At 58.0% G+C, this 15865-nt stretch overlaps 1 protein-coding gene across 1 annotated transcript; it reads right to left on the bottom strand.

Annotated features, from left to right (window-relative positions):
- Nucleotides 1–8186: 8186 nt before the first annotated feature.
- On the bottom strand, nt 8187–14468 carry CBX4 (chromobox 4). The gene is made up of 5 exons (XM_082860021.1): nt 14282–14468; nt 14092–14135; nt 12878–12943; nt 10637–10703; nt 8187–10355 (listed from the first exon to the last, which is right to left on the bottom strand). The coding sequence occupies exons 1-5, from the start codon at nt 14348–14350 to the stop codon at nt 8949–8951; spliced, it is 1653 nt and encodes a 550-aa protein (XP_082716147.1). The 5' UTR covers nt 14351–14468; the 3' UTR covers nt 8187–8948.
- Between the last annotated feature and the right edge of the window lie 1397 nt (nt 14469–15865).

Consider the following 15865-nt stretch of genomic DNA (forward strand, 5'->3'; position numbering starts at 1 on the left):
GATCCCTTCCAACCCAGTGTTTTTTTGTCAGTTGGTTTCTTTCAGCCTTTTGTGTCTCTCTCCTTATCTGTACGGGTTTCTCTCCTCATCTGCTTCTGTCTCGCTCTCTTTCTGTTTCTGTTATGATCATTCTCCATTTTCTTGTGCTGGTCCTTTTGGTATCCTTACCTCTGGGTCTGTCTCTCTCTTTATCTCTGGTCCTCTCTGGTTTCCTTTTCTCCCTGCTGCCGCCTCCACCCTTGATTTTGGTCCTGTGTCACCATTCTCTCTCCAAAGTACTGAAAGGCATGCAAGACCACTTAGACCTGCCACCAGACTGACCCACAGCTGAAGACCAGGTGTGTCCTCGGATTCCTAAGAGGAATCATATGGAACTAATGAGAGGCTAGACCTTTGAGGCATCGTAGTTTACCCAGGTGGAATCTCATGGTCCTTGGAACTCATCTCTGGGCCCATGAGAAAAGGCAGGCTCTAGAGGAAGAGGGATTCTGCATAAAATTTCCTCTTCTTGCTGTCCGACTGCCTTCTGCCCATCCATATGTCATCCCCCATGAGAGAGTGCACAGACCCCAAACTCCCCTCTAGACCCAGGGCTGAGGCTCACTGTGGTTAGGCCAGGACTGAGCAAATACCATCTTTCTGCCAAGGCAGAGCCAACTCAAAGCTCTGAGGTTAGCAGGTTTCTTGCCACCTCACGGAGCTGAGCCCACAACAGCCTTCGTCCCCACTTGGTCACTGGATTGGAAGAAGCCCAGACCCCGGGCTTCTTTTCTCTCTGGGTTGGGATCCAAACCACAGTCAGAGAATAGAGGCCAGACCATGGCACCCAAGAGCAGCACACGCAGGGAGATCAGCTCAGTGCTTTGTGACCACCTAGAGGGGTGGGATTGGGAGGGTGGGAGGGAGATGCAAGAGGGAGGGGATATGGGGATATATGTATACATATAGCTGATTCACTTTGTTATACAGCAGAAACTAACACACCATTGTAAAACAATTATACTCCAATAAAGATGTTTAAATAAATAAATAGCAAAAAAAAAAAAAAAAGAGCAGCACACGGCCAATCACTCATGGCTATGGCACTGAATTTTGAATTATGTTATCATTATTCCTATTATTAAATCCAACTTTATGGTGGGTGACTTGGGTGAGCACTGCTCCTCGTTGGAATGTACGTACCCACTTGTGTACGTACCCAGGGACTTTCTGCTCTGGTGGTTCCTCTGCAGTTATTTGTTTTCATCCTAGTCTACGGAAGTAGGCATCACTAAGGACCAGCGTGAAGCAAAAGGCTAAGGGAGGAAACAGTACTGGCTGCCCTGCCGCCCCGTCTAGTTCTTCCTGCCGGGCTAGGGCCCGGGCAGCATCCTCTCCACCCTCCAGTGCTCAGCAACAGCAGCACCGCCAGGCCCAGGTCAGGGAGCAGTGTAGGGGCCGGCGCCACCCTCATCTGTGTCTCTTCAGGGGTCACAGGCCTAGGGGATGTCAGAGCCACCAAGGCTCTTGGCACTCAAAGGCCACCCAACCCTCTCATTTTGCAGATGAGCAACCTGGGGCCTGGGAAGGGGAAGTAATGGCACGGCAGTGGCAGAGCTGGGGCCAAATCCCAAGGCTCATGACTTCCACCTCAGTGCTCCTTCTGCCATCGCCCCTGGACTTCTCAGCTGCCGGCTCAATAACTCTCTCCCATCCCCAGACCTGTTGGCAGGCAAGAAAAATAACTCATGTGAGTCAAAAGCAATTTGCAAACATAAATAATTTTCAATGCCAGGAGAGGAGACAGTAGGAAGACGCATTGAAGGTTGAAAGGAACCTGGCCAGTCCTGAGTCTCCTTCACCCTGCCCAGTGCCTCCTCTCTCCCCTCAGCACTGATAGGAGAGTGGGGAGCACAAAACACAAAGCAGGAAATGGCTATAAGGATGCTCACTTCCGTTGTTCATGGGAGGGATTCTGCTTTCCAGGTTCTTCTCTCCCCACCCCCCAACATTCACATGATTTTGTAATCCCACCTCCTTTAGAGAATCAGAGGAAATTAGATGGTCTCCTGCTTGCATCTGGAACAGCCCAGGCCTCCTCCATCCAGCTGTATTCCTCCTTGTCTTCAACCCCAAAGAGCACTACTTCAACAAAGGATGGAAGACACGCCATTATTCTGTTACATTACTATAACCTCAGTGTTATATTACAAAGGAGCTGAATACGACTGTCCCGTTTTGTCAGTTTGGATGCTGCTTTACAGACCACCCAAGACCATCCTCTGATTTTGTGACAGGCATTTGCTCATCTCCCCAGGATGTTATGGCTTATTTTGCCCTGACAGCCAGCGAAGTCCCTTGTAAGAGGTTCTGGAGAATAGTGGTGGTAGTGAGGGAAGAGCCTGTGTCATTTCGGAGGGCTGAGAGCGCTAAGCACACCTTTCTAAAGCCCACCCCAAGGGGCTCTCTAAAGCAGAGAGAAACAATGAGAAACCAGATACCATGGAATTAGTGAAGAATTTCTCAGATGAAACAGGAAAGGGAGGAAATGCAAGGAGGTTTACATTACACCTGGCGCAGGTTGAAAGGAGTCAGGGCCAGTCGTTGGCAATATTAAACTCCATGGTGCGTTTGAAAGGATCCTTAGCTCAGGCAGCAGACGAGAGGCGTTCCTGCCAGTACGGGCTGCATTGCCACCACTCTCCTCCAGCCCTAAATGCACACGCACATGCACACTCACGCAGGCATGCACACGCACCTTGGACGTCCATTGGCAATGCCAGCTCTCTGCCCCTATCCAGATTTGAGAACTTGCAGATAATTAAGTGAAATAATAATTACAGGCAGCATTTGGTGAGTTTTTACTGTGTCAGGCCTTATCCACACAGCTTACGTTAAGACCACATATGAAAATAAAAAAGGGGTGTGTGCTGTGTCTTCTGCTTGTTGTTAACTCTCTGTGTGTGTGTGTGTGTGTGTGTGTGTGTGTGTGTGTGTGTGTGTGTGTGTGTGTGTGTGTTTTGGAGTAACATGCCCATATCTCTACTATTCTGAACCTCGTGTTAAAACAAAACTAAATACATAAGGACGAGGTGATTGCTGTGCTGTCAGGAACCGTATAATATGTACCACTAGCTAAATATGGAAATTAAACCATGAATCTCCTGGAACTGACTCAAGGATTATCCTTAGGGTCTGTTTCCCTAAATTCAATTACCACATAATTACCCGGAGTCTCCTGAAACTCACACAGATAGATCAGGTGAAGGGCGAGGGGGCAGCAGGACCCTAGAGCAGCTGAGTGCCTGAGTGTCTGACATCCGCTGGCGGCAGGGCGAAAAGGAGCAGCCTGAGTCCCCAGCCTCTGCTCTGCAGCTTTGTGGTCATGGGGGTTGAGCCCCTGGGGGTGGCACGGGGGTCTTTCTTGTGTCTGCTGCTAATGACTTGCAGTGCAGGAATCAGCATCACTGTCTGAAAGCTCCCATCTGTCTCTCTTTCTCTCACACACACACACATACACACACACACAGGACTCTGTACACACACACACACACACACACACACACACACACACACACACACACACGAGGCATCTGATTCTGAGGTATTTATCTAGGAACTGTGCACAAACTGTGGGAGTGCATGAAATACCCAAGACATGTCCCTTGCCTTCCAAATGCTCAAGGCTTTGTCCAGTTGGAGAATCAAGGTGCATGCACACAGGTATGTTGCAGCTAGCAACTGATTGGCGAGTTGCAGGGGCGGCAGTAAATACTGCAGGAGATCAGGCACAGCAGGCCCTAGTAAAGGCTGGAATAATCTAGAATAACCTCAGGGAGGGGATGGGACCTAAACTGGCCTCTGAAGAACCCACAGAATCCTGGAAGCTGGGAGCACAGCCCCTGGAGACAGACAAGGCTAGCTCAGAACCCACTATCTGCTCCCCTGTATACTGAATGTTTGACCTTGAATGGGTTACTTGAGCCTCTAAGCCTTCATTTTACCATCTGTGAGACAGGGACAGTGATAGGATGTAGCTCATGATGACGCCCTGAACAAGTGCCCCCACAGGTAGTGGGCACTCAATCCATGTTAGCTGTTAGCAGTAACTGCAAAGGGAAGAGAGGAAGAGGAGGGGGCAGGGGGGGTTTTTGAACTATGGCCACAGGAAATGGATACTTGCATCCAAGAATATCCGCCTTTAGTACTATTTCCTCTTTAGAGTCTTCGTCTTCTCAGATGAGCCGCAAACATAACTTGGAACCATAACGTGGAACAATAGAAGAAACTCGATTCAAAAAGCACGAGGATCTGGTTCTGTACGAGTGCAGGCGCAGCTCTTCTCTCTCTCCTGTCCCAATGCCATTCTTGGTGATCCAGGATAAAGCCGGAGAGGCTGAGGATGAGGTCCCAGGTCAGTGGGTAATCATCCACCAGGCAGGTAGTGAGGGCAGAATGCAGAGGGCTGGTGCACACTGGGTTAAGAGCTGGGCGGGGAGGGAAGGGAGAGGTAGCAGTCAGTTCAGAGGTAAACATCACCGGGTATCTGTCCCTTGGTCAAGCTGAGTCTCTCAGCCAGAAGTCGTTAGAAGGCATTTAGATCTGACATGAAATGTTAATAATGTTCCCTGGTAAAAAAAAAATAACTCATATGTTTACTTAGGAGGTTTTCCAGAAGCGCTCAAGGCTCTTTCCCGACCCAGTTCATCCTCACTGTCATGGCACGTCTTTGAAGGTGCTGAGGAAACTGAGGTGTAGGAAGGGAAAGAGTTTTGGTGAGGGGAGTGGGTACTGCAACTGGATCTGTTCTGCCCTCCTTGTATGTTCTAGACTTTGTCGTTGGGGTGGGTGGGAATGGGGAGGAGCCTCAACTCAGGAGCCCAAGGTGGGCCAACAAATGGAGGGACCAATTCTGGTCTTCCACCACCCCTTTGTCTAGGTCTTGTCCCATGCTCACTCCACCCCCACCTGAAATCACAGGTGAAGGGCCCGCTGTCATGCAGCAGCCATTCTGTGCCATGCCAGCATACTCGATGTCACTACAATCACCGCACTCACAGGATCCATGTGGCTCAGTTCTCAACAGTTCCTCTCTCCTATTGGACTGAAACTTCCCTGTGGGCAGGGGCTGACCAAGTAGACTATTCAGGATCCAAATAGAGTTTCCAGATAACATCCAGGATGCCCAGTTCAATCTGCATTCACATAAACAATGCATTTTATATTATTTTTTAGTATTAGTATATCTCAAATATTTCATGAGACATACTAAAAAATTATGCATTGTCCATCTGAAATTCAAATTTAACTGAGCATTCTAGATTTTTATGTGCTCAGTCTGGCAACCCTAGCTCCAAAGCACCCTGGTAGGATCCAAGGATGGAGCTAACACTGAAGGGCTAAACTTGGCTCTTGTGAAAACGAGTTGGGAGAGGTGGTGCAGGCAACAAGGAGACCAGAGCTGGAGTCTGGGACCCAGCTGGTGCAGAAGGGAACAGCTTCTGAGGGATGGATGGATACACAATGCCCCTCTCTTTGCAAGAGTCAGCTTCAGCCTCTATGCTCAAGGCTCAGCCCCATTAGAAAGGTTCATTTGGAGAAAAAACAGAGAACTTCAGGTCTCTGGGCAAAGTTAAGATCCCAGTGTGCAAGGTTAAGATCTCAGCTTCCTGCTTTCATTCTCTCCCCTGAACTTGGGCTCAAAGAGAGGGTTTAGGACTCTTTGCTTATGAAGCGCTGGGCATTGACGGACATCTCTGCCCTGCATTAGGAAGAAGCAGTCTACACCTGCGAGAACTGGGGCTACTGGACTCTCCTCCCCTGTCCTGATGCCAGGGCCCCTGGCCCTCTTTGAGTGTTCCTGAGCTTTGGACATGTCTACGTCTGAGAGATTAGGGTGGAGCGAGTTGCCGTGGGGCACCTCTCTGCTGGGTGATAGCAGACCACCTGATTGGTTCTCGAATCAGTACAGAACTGGGCAGTGGCCACACGAGCTGGACAAGCTGTTCTGTCATCAGAACCTCAGACTCTCATCCCACAGGGAAGCTCAACCCCTGTGGGGTCTGAATGGAACAAGATGTTCAAGTGGCCCCTGGCACATCCGAGGAGCCCAGCCAATGAGAGTCCTGTCCCTCCTGGGCCAGAAGGGGCCTTGGACACTCTTGAGTCTGGTGCCAGTTGGGCATCTCTGCTGCTCCTCCTGACCTATCCATCTACCTCTGTCCCATTGCTGATCTTCTGACCTGAGGTTCCAGGCTCTTCCTAGGACCATCCTCCTCGAAGACCTACCCCAAACGGTCCACCACCAGGACCAGTTTTCAAGGCCTCAGACCACCTGTAGGCCACAGCTTTCTGCGAATGGTAGTAGACAGGTTTCCTTCCCTGCCCACCAACAGTGCCATCCTCTACCTCCCCTACCCTGTTCCCCAGGCTCAGCCTCACAGAGGCCACCCACTGGGCAGGAGGGGTTCCCCTAGGGGCTAAGGCTCACTCCCAAGTCACCAACTGTGCAGAACTGAACAAGGGGCTCCCCTTCCCACTCCTGATTTTTTAGTTCTCCTCTACCAGAAAAACAGGGAGATGAAGTCCACGCCTGGCATGTGCCTTTGTGTGCCAGCCAGTGGAGGACAGGCCCAGTTTTAGTGCAGAGCAGGCAGTTGGCCAGGAGCAGTCAAGATTACCCCTCCCTTCATTCCCAGGGTGGCAAAGGGCATTCATTACATCGAGCGGGGAGGGGGGAGTGTTTAACTCACTCTAAAGGGGGCTGGGGTGATGGGGGTAGTGGGAGGGACAATTCACAAAAGCCAGGGCTAGAAACTCCCAACGGTTTTTTTTTTTTGAACTTCCCTTCCCTCCCTCCCCTCCCCCCCACCCCCCTCCCCCGGCTAGGCTCCCCTCCCCCACCACCAGCCGCTTGGTGGCCTGCAGCCAACACTGGCCACACTGTCCGCATTCAGGCCTCCTGCCCTCCTGGCCCTCTATCTCTTCCCCTGGCCTTCCCAACACTGCGCTCTCTCGCCACCTCTCCCCCCTTAACAAACCCCCATTATGAACCGTGTTGACCTCTTCCGCCCGGGCGCCCAGCACAGGCTTGGCCCCTCAGTCCCAGACGGGCAGGCAAGGGGCTTGGGCGCCAGGAGCAGCCCCGCGCCCACCAGGCCGTCAGTCCCGTGGCCCCTGGCCCTGCTCGGCCACTCCAGTCAGGAAGATCGCTGCGTCTGCAGAAAGGACGCGAGCATTCCCGGGTCTCGGCTTCCAGGCCCGGCGGAGCCGCACCTCGGAGCTCGGCCCACTCCCTTTGCCCCCTCGGGGCCCTTAACCCCTTCCTGCTTGGGGAAACCAAGGGCCCCAGCCTTGCCACCCAAAGCAGGACGGGTGAGATGGGATCCCGCATTTCCCCGCTCACTAAGGAAGTGGGGACGGGCAGGCCTTGCTCCTCTGGCCTCTTCCCCCTCCCACTCCCCATCCACCTCGCAGGAAGCCCCCCGCCCCCTGCCCTGGCCGCGTTCGCGGCGCCTCCAGTCGGAGCCTCTGGCCTGGTGGTTTCCGGGGAGAGAGGCTGGCAGAGAAAGAGCCTCGCAGCTTCCTCGGTGGGGCGGGGCCAGCGATGGCAGCAAGGGACGCTGGAGAGGGTGGGAGGATCCCCTCCCGGCTGAACCTGCCCTACCGGGCAGGGATTATTAGGAAGGAACACCCCTGCCACATCAGGGCCAGCGCCAGGGTGTGTTGCGCCCTGGGGTGGGGGTGGGGGCAAAGATCAGCAGGTGCCTGGCGGGCGCGGCGCTGGGGGCTGGCCCCACCCAAGTCTCCGCGCCGCTCGCGCACCCGTACACCCCTCCCCCCCACCACGCAGATCCCGGGTTTGCCAGCGCGGTGGGCAGCGAAGGCCTGAAAACTCTGAGAGCGGGGGCGACGCCAGCACAACCCCCCCGCAGGAATTCCCCTCTCCTTTGGAGAGCCTCTCGACTTCCGGGGAGCGGGGTCACTCCCCGGGTGCGGGCGCCTCTGCTCGCGAAACCAGTCCACTTTGCTTTCGCAAAGGTTTAAGCGCAAGTTGCGATAGGTTCCTCTACAACCTCGCCGCCCCCCCACCCCCGCCAGACCTAAGGCGGAAGCGGGATGGGGAGAGGGGTCCAGCCGCCTCCTGAGCCTCTGACGTTCGCTCTTCGCTAATCTCAAACAGCGAAAGTGCACCTTCAACATCTCCATTTAATATTTACATTCAAGCAGGTAATAATTGGAAGCTTATAGTTTAGACATTTCTAGTAGCAGCAGTTTCTAGAGAGCTCGTTTAGCCTTTTAACAAAAAAATTTTTTTTTTGCACATAGAAACAACACATCCATGTGTACAGTATCAAAAAATATATACCAAGGTTACTGGTATTGCAGTTCCTGGAAGGGGAGGAAATGAAATCAACCGAAATACTGAATGAACGGGTAGAAAGGTCAACAGAAAATAGTTTGTCTGATATAGAATATAACATGATCTAGAGAGAACTCCATAAATCTAGGTTTTTATATTTCAATATATAAATACCTACAAATAAATATATATATATCAGCCCGAAGGGGGTGGTGGGCCTTTTGAGCTCAAACAATACATTTCAATAATAACACCACGTACAAACGGGAGTAAAGTCTGCACTTGACAAGTTAGCACGGTTAAAATATAATACTATAACTCTTAGACCGCCTCGAGTGGCTGCCCTGTCAGTCCCGGAGGTCCACGAGAGAGGGGATGGGGCAGATGAGGGGCGAGACCCGCAGGCACGGCGTGGAAGGCGCCAGTGTGGGCCGGGCGCTCCGGACAGAACCCGGTGGAGGGGCGCGGTTGCCGCGGCTTCTGGCATTTTCGCGCTGGGGCCCGGCCCGGATCTCCCGCAGTTGGAGAGAGGAGGAGTCCGCCCCCAGGCCCCAGGTGTTAAGCCCCTGCGGGTACAGCGCTTCCCCTTCCGACGCCCTTCGGAAGGCTACACCGTCACGTACTCCTTGAACGTGACGGTGAGGCAGTTTGCGGTGACGTCGGTGATAATTATATTCCCAAAGAAGGGTTTGAACTCGCTGAGTGGCTCCTCGGGCTCGTCCTGGGCCTCGGTCGGAGGCTTCTCGGCCGCCGTCGCCGGCGCAGCTGCCACCGCCGCGGTTGCGGGCGCCTCAGGCTTCACCTGGAGGGCGCTGGGCGGTTCCCCGGCCTCGCCGCGCGTCTTGACGCAGCGCAAGTCTATGGGCTCGTCCAGGTCCGAGTCCAGCAGGATGACCTCCGGTTGCGGGAGTGCGGCAGCGGGGGGCACGTCCGCTGGGCGCTCGGCGGTGGGGCTGCCCCCCAGGCAGGTGGGGGTGCTAATGCTGCGCGCTGTCAGGCGCTTCTTGCAGGGCTCTCGCTCGCCGTGGGTCTCGGAGAGGCAGCGCTTGCGCGCGTGGGAGAGATTTAGGTCGACGGCGTGGTGATGGTGATGGTGGTGGTGGTGGTGGTGATGGTGGGAGGGCAGCTGTGTGCCGCGGGGCGGGTCCCAGGCCAGCAGGTCAGGCTTGGTGGTGAGCTGCAACGGCTGCTCGCCGAAGGCCTCCTTGGTCGGGGAGAGCTTGCGGGAGCCGGCCTCCTGGGGCTGCGGGTCCCCGGCCCCCGGCCCTTCCTCCTCCCTCCTCTTGGAGGGCGTTTCCACCTTCTTCTCCTCCGCCCCCGCGGCCTTTTTGAAAGTCCTGTCTGCAGGGGGGTGACGCTCCTCGGCAGCCCGCTTCTTGTGGCTGGGGGAGCGCGCCTCGCCCTCGGCTGCCTCCCCGGACTTGATCTTCACTGCCTGCATGCCATTCTCCATGTACTTGCTCATCACGATCACGATGCGTCCGTTCTTGTTCTTGTTTTTGACTATCTTCATCTTGCCCCCAATCCCGTTGCCCGTCACCGCTTCCTTGGGGGCCGGCGTCATCCCGTTGGGGGGACCCTTCTCGGAGCCCTTGCCTGGAGCCCCGACCGCACCGGCCAGGGGCTTCACCGCTCCCAGGTAGCCCTTGGCACCCCCGCCGTGGGCCCACTTATCGGGCGGGTGGCTCTTGGCGCCTAGGTCCGGGCAGGTGGGGCTGGGCGCCTCCTTGTGGCTGCCCTGGTACTGCAGGTCATACATTTTGGGGTCCGGCTGGTAGGGGTGGTGCTTCTTGCTGTTGAGCTGGTAGTAGTATTTGCCGCTCTTGCCTGGCGGTGGGGGCTTGCCTGCCCGCTCCTTGCTGTGCGGCTGGTACTGGTGGTGCTTCTTGCTGTTGAGCTCGTACTGGTGCCCCTGGCCCTTGCCCTGACCACCCAGCTCCAGCTTGGCGCGGTTGTCAGCCGAGGAGTCCTGGAGTCCGGTCAGCACGTTGGAACGACGGGCAAAGGTAGGTACCTAGGGGAATGGAGGTAGAAATGGAGGGAGAGGTAAGAGGAGGGGTAAGGCCAGCCCCAGAGCAAGCCTCAAGCTCCAGGAGTGTCCCAGCCCCTACCAGGTCAGCAGCTGCGTTATGGGGTGGGGTGGGGGGCGGGGAAGGGTGTGGGAGGTCACGATGAAAGGAAGTGGAATTGGGTGTTCTGGAGGAACTCGCCCTGACTTCCGGGCCTGGAGGCAGCTCAGGTGGCAATGTCATGGCAAACTTTTGGACAGCCCCCGGGGCCAGGGAGTGTATTCACCTGCACCACCAGTGGTTTGGGCTTCGGCCCTCTCTTCCGATATCCCATCAGCTGCTCCTGCCGTTCCCTGGGGAGAGGGAACAGAAGGCAGTGCTATTAGCCTCAGAGTCACCTCCCTCCTGCTATGCCCCAGCCTGCGTGATGCCCCCACTTTGGTGAGCAGCAAGGCCAGCAAGAACCGGAGGGATCAAGAGCTCACGGCAGAAGATCGCCTCGGCTGCCACTTGGGTGCCTCGGTCCAGCCCAGAGTCCCGCTTTACGCCCACACCAACCCCTATCTGCCCAAGGGGGTCTTCTCCGAAGGTCTCCCCCACCTCAGATGGCCATACCTGACCCGGGCCCCCGCACAGCCCTGCCTCTTTGCCTGCAGCTTGGGGCTGGGCGGCTTGGCACTGGTGTCCACAGCAGTGGACACAGGGCTCGGGGCCCTGCACAAAGTGCACTGGGCTTCGGGGTCCAGGGGATGCAAACAAGTCCAAATGAGGTGTGCGTCCACCCTGGGCCTCCCCGTCAGAGGCACGGGATGCTAATGACCTCATTAAGATTCAGATAACGAGTGCCGCCGGCAGAAGGGAGGACTTGGTTCCTTAAAGGCCAGGCACTAAACAGGGGGAGGGGCTGCGCCCTTGTTTACACAGCGGCAAATGAGCCAATTAGGGGCTGGGGGCGGGGGCCGGACGCCGAGGCCAGGGCCTGGCCAGGTTCGCAGCCACCTGGTGAACCGGCTCTGGCAAGGCCTGGGCAGAGCTGCTGGGCGGGGCGACGCGGGGCGGCACGCAGAAGCACCGCCTCCTCCACGAGCCCGGGCTCCCAGCCTCCCGATTTCCAAATTATTATTAAAACCCATGGCGGTGGCGGTGGTCAATACAGCTGCCAGGCTTCCGCCTGCGGCCTGGTGGAGGGTGACCTGAGGCTGGGGGGAGGATGATCCTAGCACTGCCCAGCTCTCTATGGGAGAAGGGAGTGACTCTCCAGCGTTGGCCAAAGTTGCAAACCATTCCCGGGCCAGAAATCCGCTCTCCAGCGACCCTAGGCAACCCCCCCCCACCCTTGGGCTAACCCAGGGGAGTTCCACCATGCCTGGGGGCCCGGGCCGGGGCCTAACTCCAAAGTTGCATGGCATTGCAACAGCCTGCGTTTTAAGTCTTTGGGGACCCATTATGCAACATGGCATCAGCCGCTGACATGGTTATAGGGTGGTGAACTCCCAGGTGGAACCTGGGCAGGATCCCTTCTCGGCGCCCCCCTACATCGCAGGAGAGCTGCTTCCCTGCTGGTCGCTTGTTCCAAGGGTCTAGAGTTTACAGTTTTAGCGCCAAACGCGCCACAGGAAATAATGCAAAATAAAAAGGGGAGGAGGGATGGAAGGCAGCGGTGTGGCCCAGCTCCGCGGGCTCTTGCCGCTCCTCCCCTCCTCGATCGCCCTTCCCCCTTCTGTCCTCCCCGAAACAGAGAACCGCAGCCACCGGCGGTGAATCCAGCTGCAGCAGCTGCAGCGTGACAAGCATCTGTGCCCACGATGAGCCCCTCGTCAGAAGCCACCCCTCCACCACCAGGCAGTGCCCATCCCACACCCTTTGGGCCAAGCTCCCCCTGCCCTGAGAATGGGGTCCAGACCCACCAAGCAGCCTAGTGGGAGGTGTGAAGGGCACGCAGCTCCAGAAAGAATCTGCCCCCTGCCAATCCCAAGCTCCCTGGGGGGTGAGTGTGGCAACTTAAGGCCTCGTCAACTTTTCTCCAGTCCCCAACAGGTTAAGTTCAGTTCCGTGACGTCCGGTGGTTTCACAATGCCAGCTCCCTTGGAGCTGCCCCGAGAGTTGCCCGTGCCAAGCGGCCAGTGGCAGCAGGAAAGCAACACCTAGGCTCCGGGGGTGGGGCTTCAAGGTAGCGAAAGGAAGGGGGACGGCAGGGAACCAGGCACAGCCCCAACTTCTCCGCGCAGCTGTAGGGCCACCCGCACGCACCCTTCCCACAGTTTCCCCCAAACACAAGCCTCTCCTTCTCCGGCCCTGCCCACCCCCACCCCCACGCCCCCCCACCCCCCCCGCAAGCTGCAGCAACCGCCAAGGATGTTGGTTAGAGGAGCCGAGGCCCCAGCCGTGCCCATTCAGACCCGGGGGGAGGGGACTCCTGCCAGCCCCCTCCCGGCCCTTTCCCCCTTTCCTGTTGCAGCGTTGGCCCACTCTCCCATTCCCATATACGGTCACGGCTGCGAGAGGCGACTGCTTGAGGGACGCTCACCTGTTCTGGAAGGCGATCAGCAGCCGGGGATCCAGGATGTTCTCCTCGGGTTCCCACGTGTTATATCTTGCAAGGGAAAAGGGAGGGGGACACGGCGTAAAAAAAAAAACCGAGCCAGCTTTGCGGCCTCCAGGTGGGGAATGACATAAGGCCCTACTCTGTCTTCATGAACCGAAAGCTATTTAGCTGTGGATGTGGGGGTGGAGAGTAAATTTCTGCAGGCCTGACACGGTCCCTGATACACCCTCCCCGAGTCAAAATAAACACACAAGGGCAGGAAGAAAGGGGAGGGGTAAGGAAAATGAAACTAGCAGTTTATTTTGCAGTTGTCAAGAATTTTAAGCATGTTACTGCGACATGTTCCAAAGCCACTTTGCTCACCAGGAACCCTGCGTGCAAAGCAGCCAAAATGCAAAGTCGCAGTCCCCTCCTCCTCTCCCCAGCCCCGAGTCTCCGCGAGGGCTTCAGCCATTCTCCATTTGACCCCTAATCCGATAACCGTCAGCCAAGCGGCCCCCCACACCCCCTCGCGGCCCTGGAGCCCGCTGTCACGGGCAAGCAACCCCCAAATACTCAGCAACACAAAAATATGCCTCTGTGTGTGTGTGTGTGTATGTGTGTGTGTGTGTGTGTGTGTGTGTGTGCCTGCGCGTCTGTCTCCATCCGGTGCCTTCGCATTTCAAATTAAAAAAAAAAAATTCCCCACCAAAAGCGCCGCAGTGACAGTTCCCAACATTTTCTGCTTTTTTTCTTCCTCTCCCTACACCACTAGGAGGGAAGAGGCACACAATTGCATTTTCGTCGCTTTTTAATTTTTTTTTTTTTTTGGTTTTGCAATATGGAGCCGTTCGGTGGAGGGAAAGGGGAAAGGAGCCATTTTCTGCTGCACATCAGTCAGTGCCTGCGCCCTCCCTCCCTCCGCCGGCCTCCCCGGCTCGGCCCCGCGTCTCTCCAGCTCCTCCGGCTCCTTTTAGTGCATAAATTAGTGATGGCATTTCCCGGAGAGCAGAGCACAACACAGGGCGCCGGGCTCGGGCTCGGCGGCTCGGCTTCCCCAGTGCCTGCCACCGACTTCCCCACCCCCTCCTCCCTCCACCCCACCTCCACCCCGCCTCCCGTCCGCTCCCCCCACCACCCCACCAGCCCAGCGGGTCCGGAGCCCGGGAGCCCCGCGCCTCGGCACCGGGTTCCCCCGCCCCTCGGCCGCTACTTACTTGGGGGACCAGCCTCTCCATTTCACCAAATACTCCACTCTGCCCTGAGGGGGGAAGAGACAGCACTCCATCAGCTTCCGCGGGATCCCCGGCTCCGGCCCGCAGCCTCCCCACCCCCTCCCCGCCTCCCCGCGGGCTGCTCCGGCTGCCGCTCCCCCGCCGCCTCGCCGTCGCCCCCGCGCCGCCCTACCTTGCGGATCCGCTTCTTCTCGATGCTCTCCACCGCGAAGACGTGCTCGCCAACAGCTGGCAGCTCCATGGCCGAGCCGGAGCGCGCCGGGGCGCGGGCGGCCGGCGCGGCTGCAGACGCTGCTGGCTCCCGCCGGCGCCCCGCTGCCGCCCCGGCCGAGGCGCCCCCGCCGCCCGCGCCGCCGCCGCCGCCGCCGCCGCTCGCCCAGCACAGCCCGGCCGCCCGCCGCTGCCCGCGCCCGCCCCGGCTCCCGGCTCGCGCTCGCTGAGACAACTGAGCCCGGGCCGCGGCTGCACAAGAACTCATGCAAATCCGGACGTCAGCGGGCGGGGCCTCGCCGGGCCCTGCTCGGCGTCAGGGGGCGGGCCGCGGCCGGGATTGGCGCAGCCGGGCCTACCGGAGGCCCCGGGCCTGGGCGGCGGGGGGGGTGGTGGCGGGGGGAGGAGGAAGGGCGCGGGAGGGGGCCGGGAGGAGGAGGGCGCCGGGGAGGTGCAGGGGGAGGGATCTGCGAGCCTGGGAGAGGGACACTGGAGGGAGGGAACGGGACCGGGCCGGAGAGGTGTGTCGGCGGCGGGCCGAGGCGGGGTGGAGAGCTTGACGGGGCCGCGAGGGTCTGGCTGCGACCCCTCGCCTGCGGCCTACCGCCTCGGCCGGCTCCCTCGCCTCTCATTCTCAGCGTGCACTGCCCAGGGACCCCTGCCGGGGGCCACGGAAGCATCCACTGCAGTTTCCATTTGCACCGAATTGCATCATGTGCAGACTCCCTGGGGGTCGCCGGCAGGGGGCGGAATCGGAGCAGGGGCATCTCGCGCTCCCACTCTCTGTGTCCCGCCGCCCCGCCCCGCCCCGCCCCGCCCCGCGAGGCTTAGGGCATTTAGGAAGGCGAGGAATGGGAAGAGAAAGGATAGGGAGGAGAGAGAAGACTGGGTGCAGAGGACCGCCAGGGAGAGCGCGGAGAGGAGAAAGGGGATAGAGGAGCAGCCAGCTTGGGGCCCTAGGGCTCAAGAACCTTACGAGAGGGTTCTCCAATCCCACCCCGGAACCTGGGAGGCTCCTAGTTTACCCTCAGCCCTCTCCTTGTTGGGGCGAGGGCGGGATGTCCAGTTTCCAGCAGCAACCCCCGCCCCCAGCCCGCGGCCAACACGGCGGGAGGCAGGGAAGACAAAGAGGGGGCGAAGAGAATGTCCAGGTCGGCTTGGGGGCCCGAGAGGACTTCGTGGGGTCCCGGGAAGGGCTTCGAAAGAGGGAGTAGGAAGGGTCAAGAAAAGGTTGAAGCTGAGCAGGGCACAGCGCGGCCGCACGAAAGGGAGGTGAATGGAATGGCCGAGGAGCTAAGCACTCGTCACGAATTCGCGCTCCCTGCTCCCTGACCGGCAGCGGCAGCCGAGCCGAGGCCCTCCCGACGCGGCCGGAGAAGCCGCCGAGTGTGAAGTTTAGCACCTCCGGCGGCGAGACGGCGCGTTCCGGCGTGCAGCTCCAGCGTCCGGCTGGGGGAGCTGCTGCGCCCCACGCGGCCTCCGAGGGCGCCGCCCGCGGGGCTGCGATCTCTGTGGGGTCGGAGTGAGGAGGGAGGGGACCTGAGGA

The sequence above is a fragment of the Leucopleurus acutus genome (assembly GCF_964270905.1).
Source record: "Leucopleurus acutus genome assembly, chromosome: 19".
Classification (NCBI taxonomy): domain Eukaryota; kingdom Metazoa; phylum Chordata; class Mammalia; order Artiodactyla; family Delphinidae; genus Leucopleurus; species Leucopleurus acutus.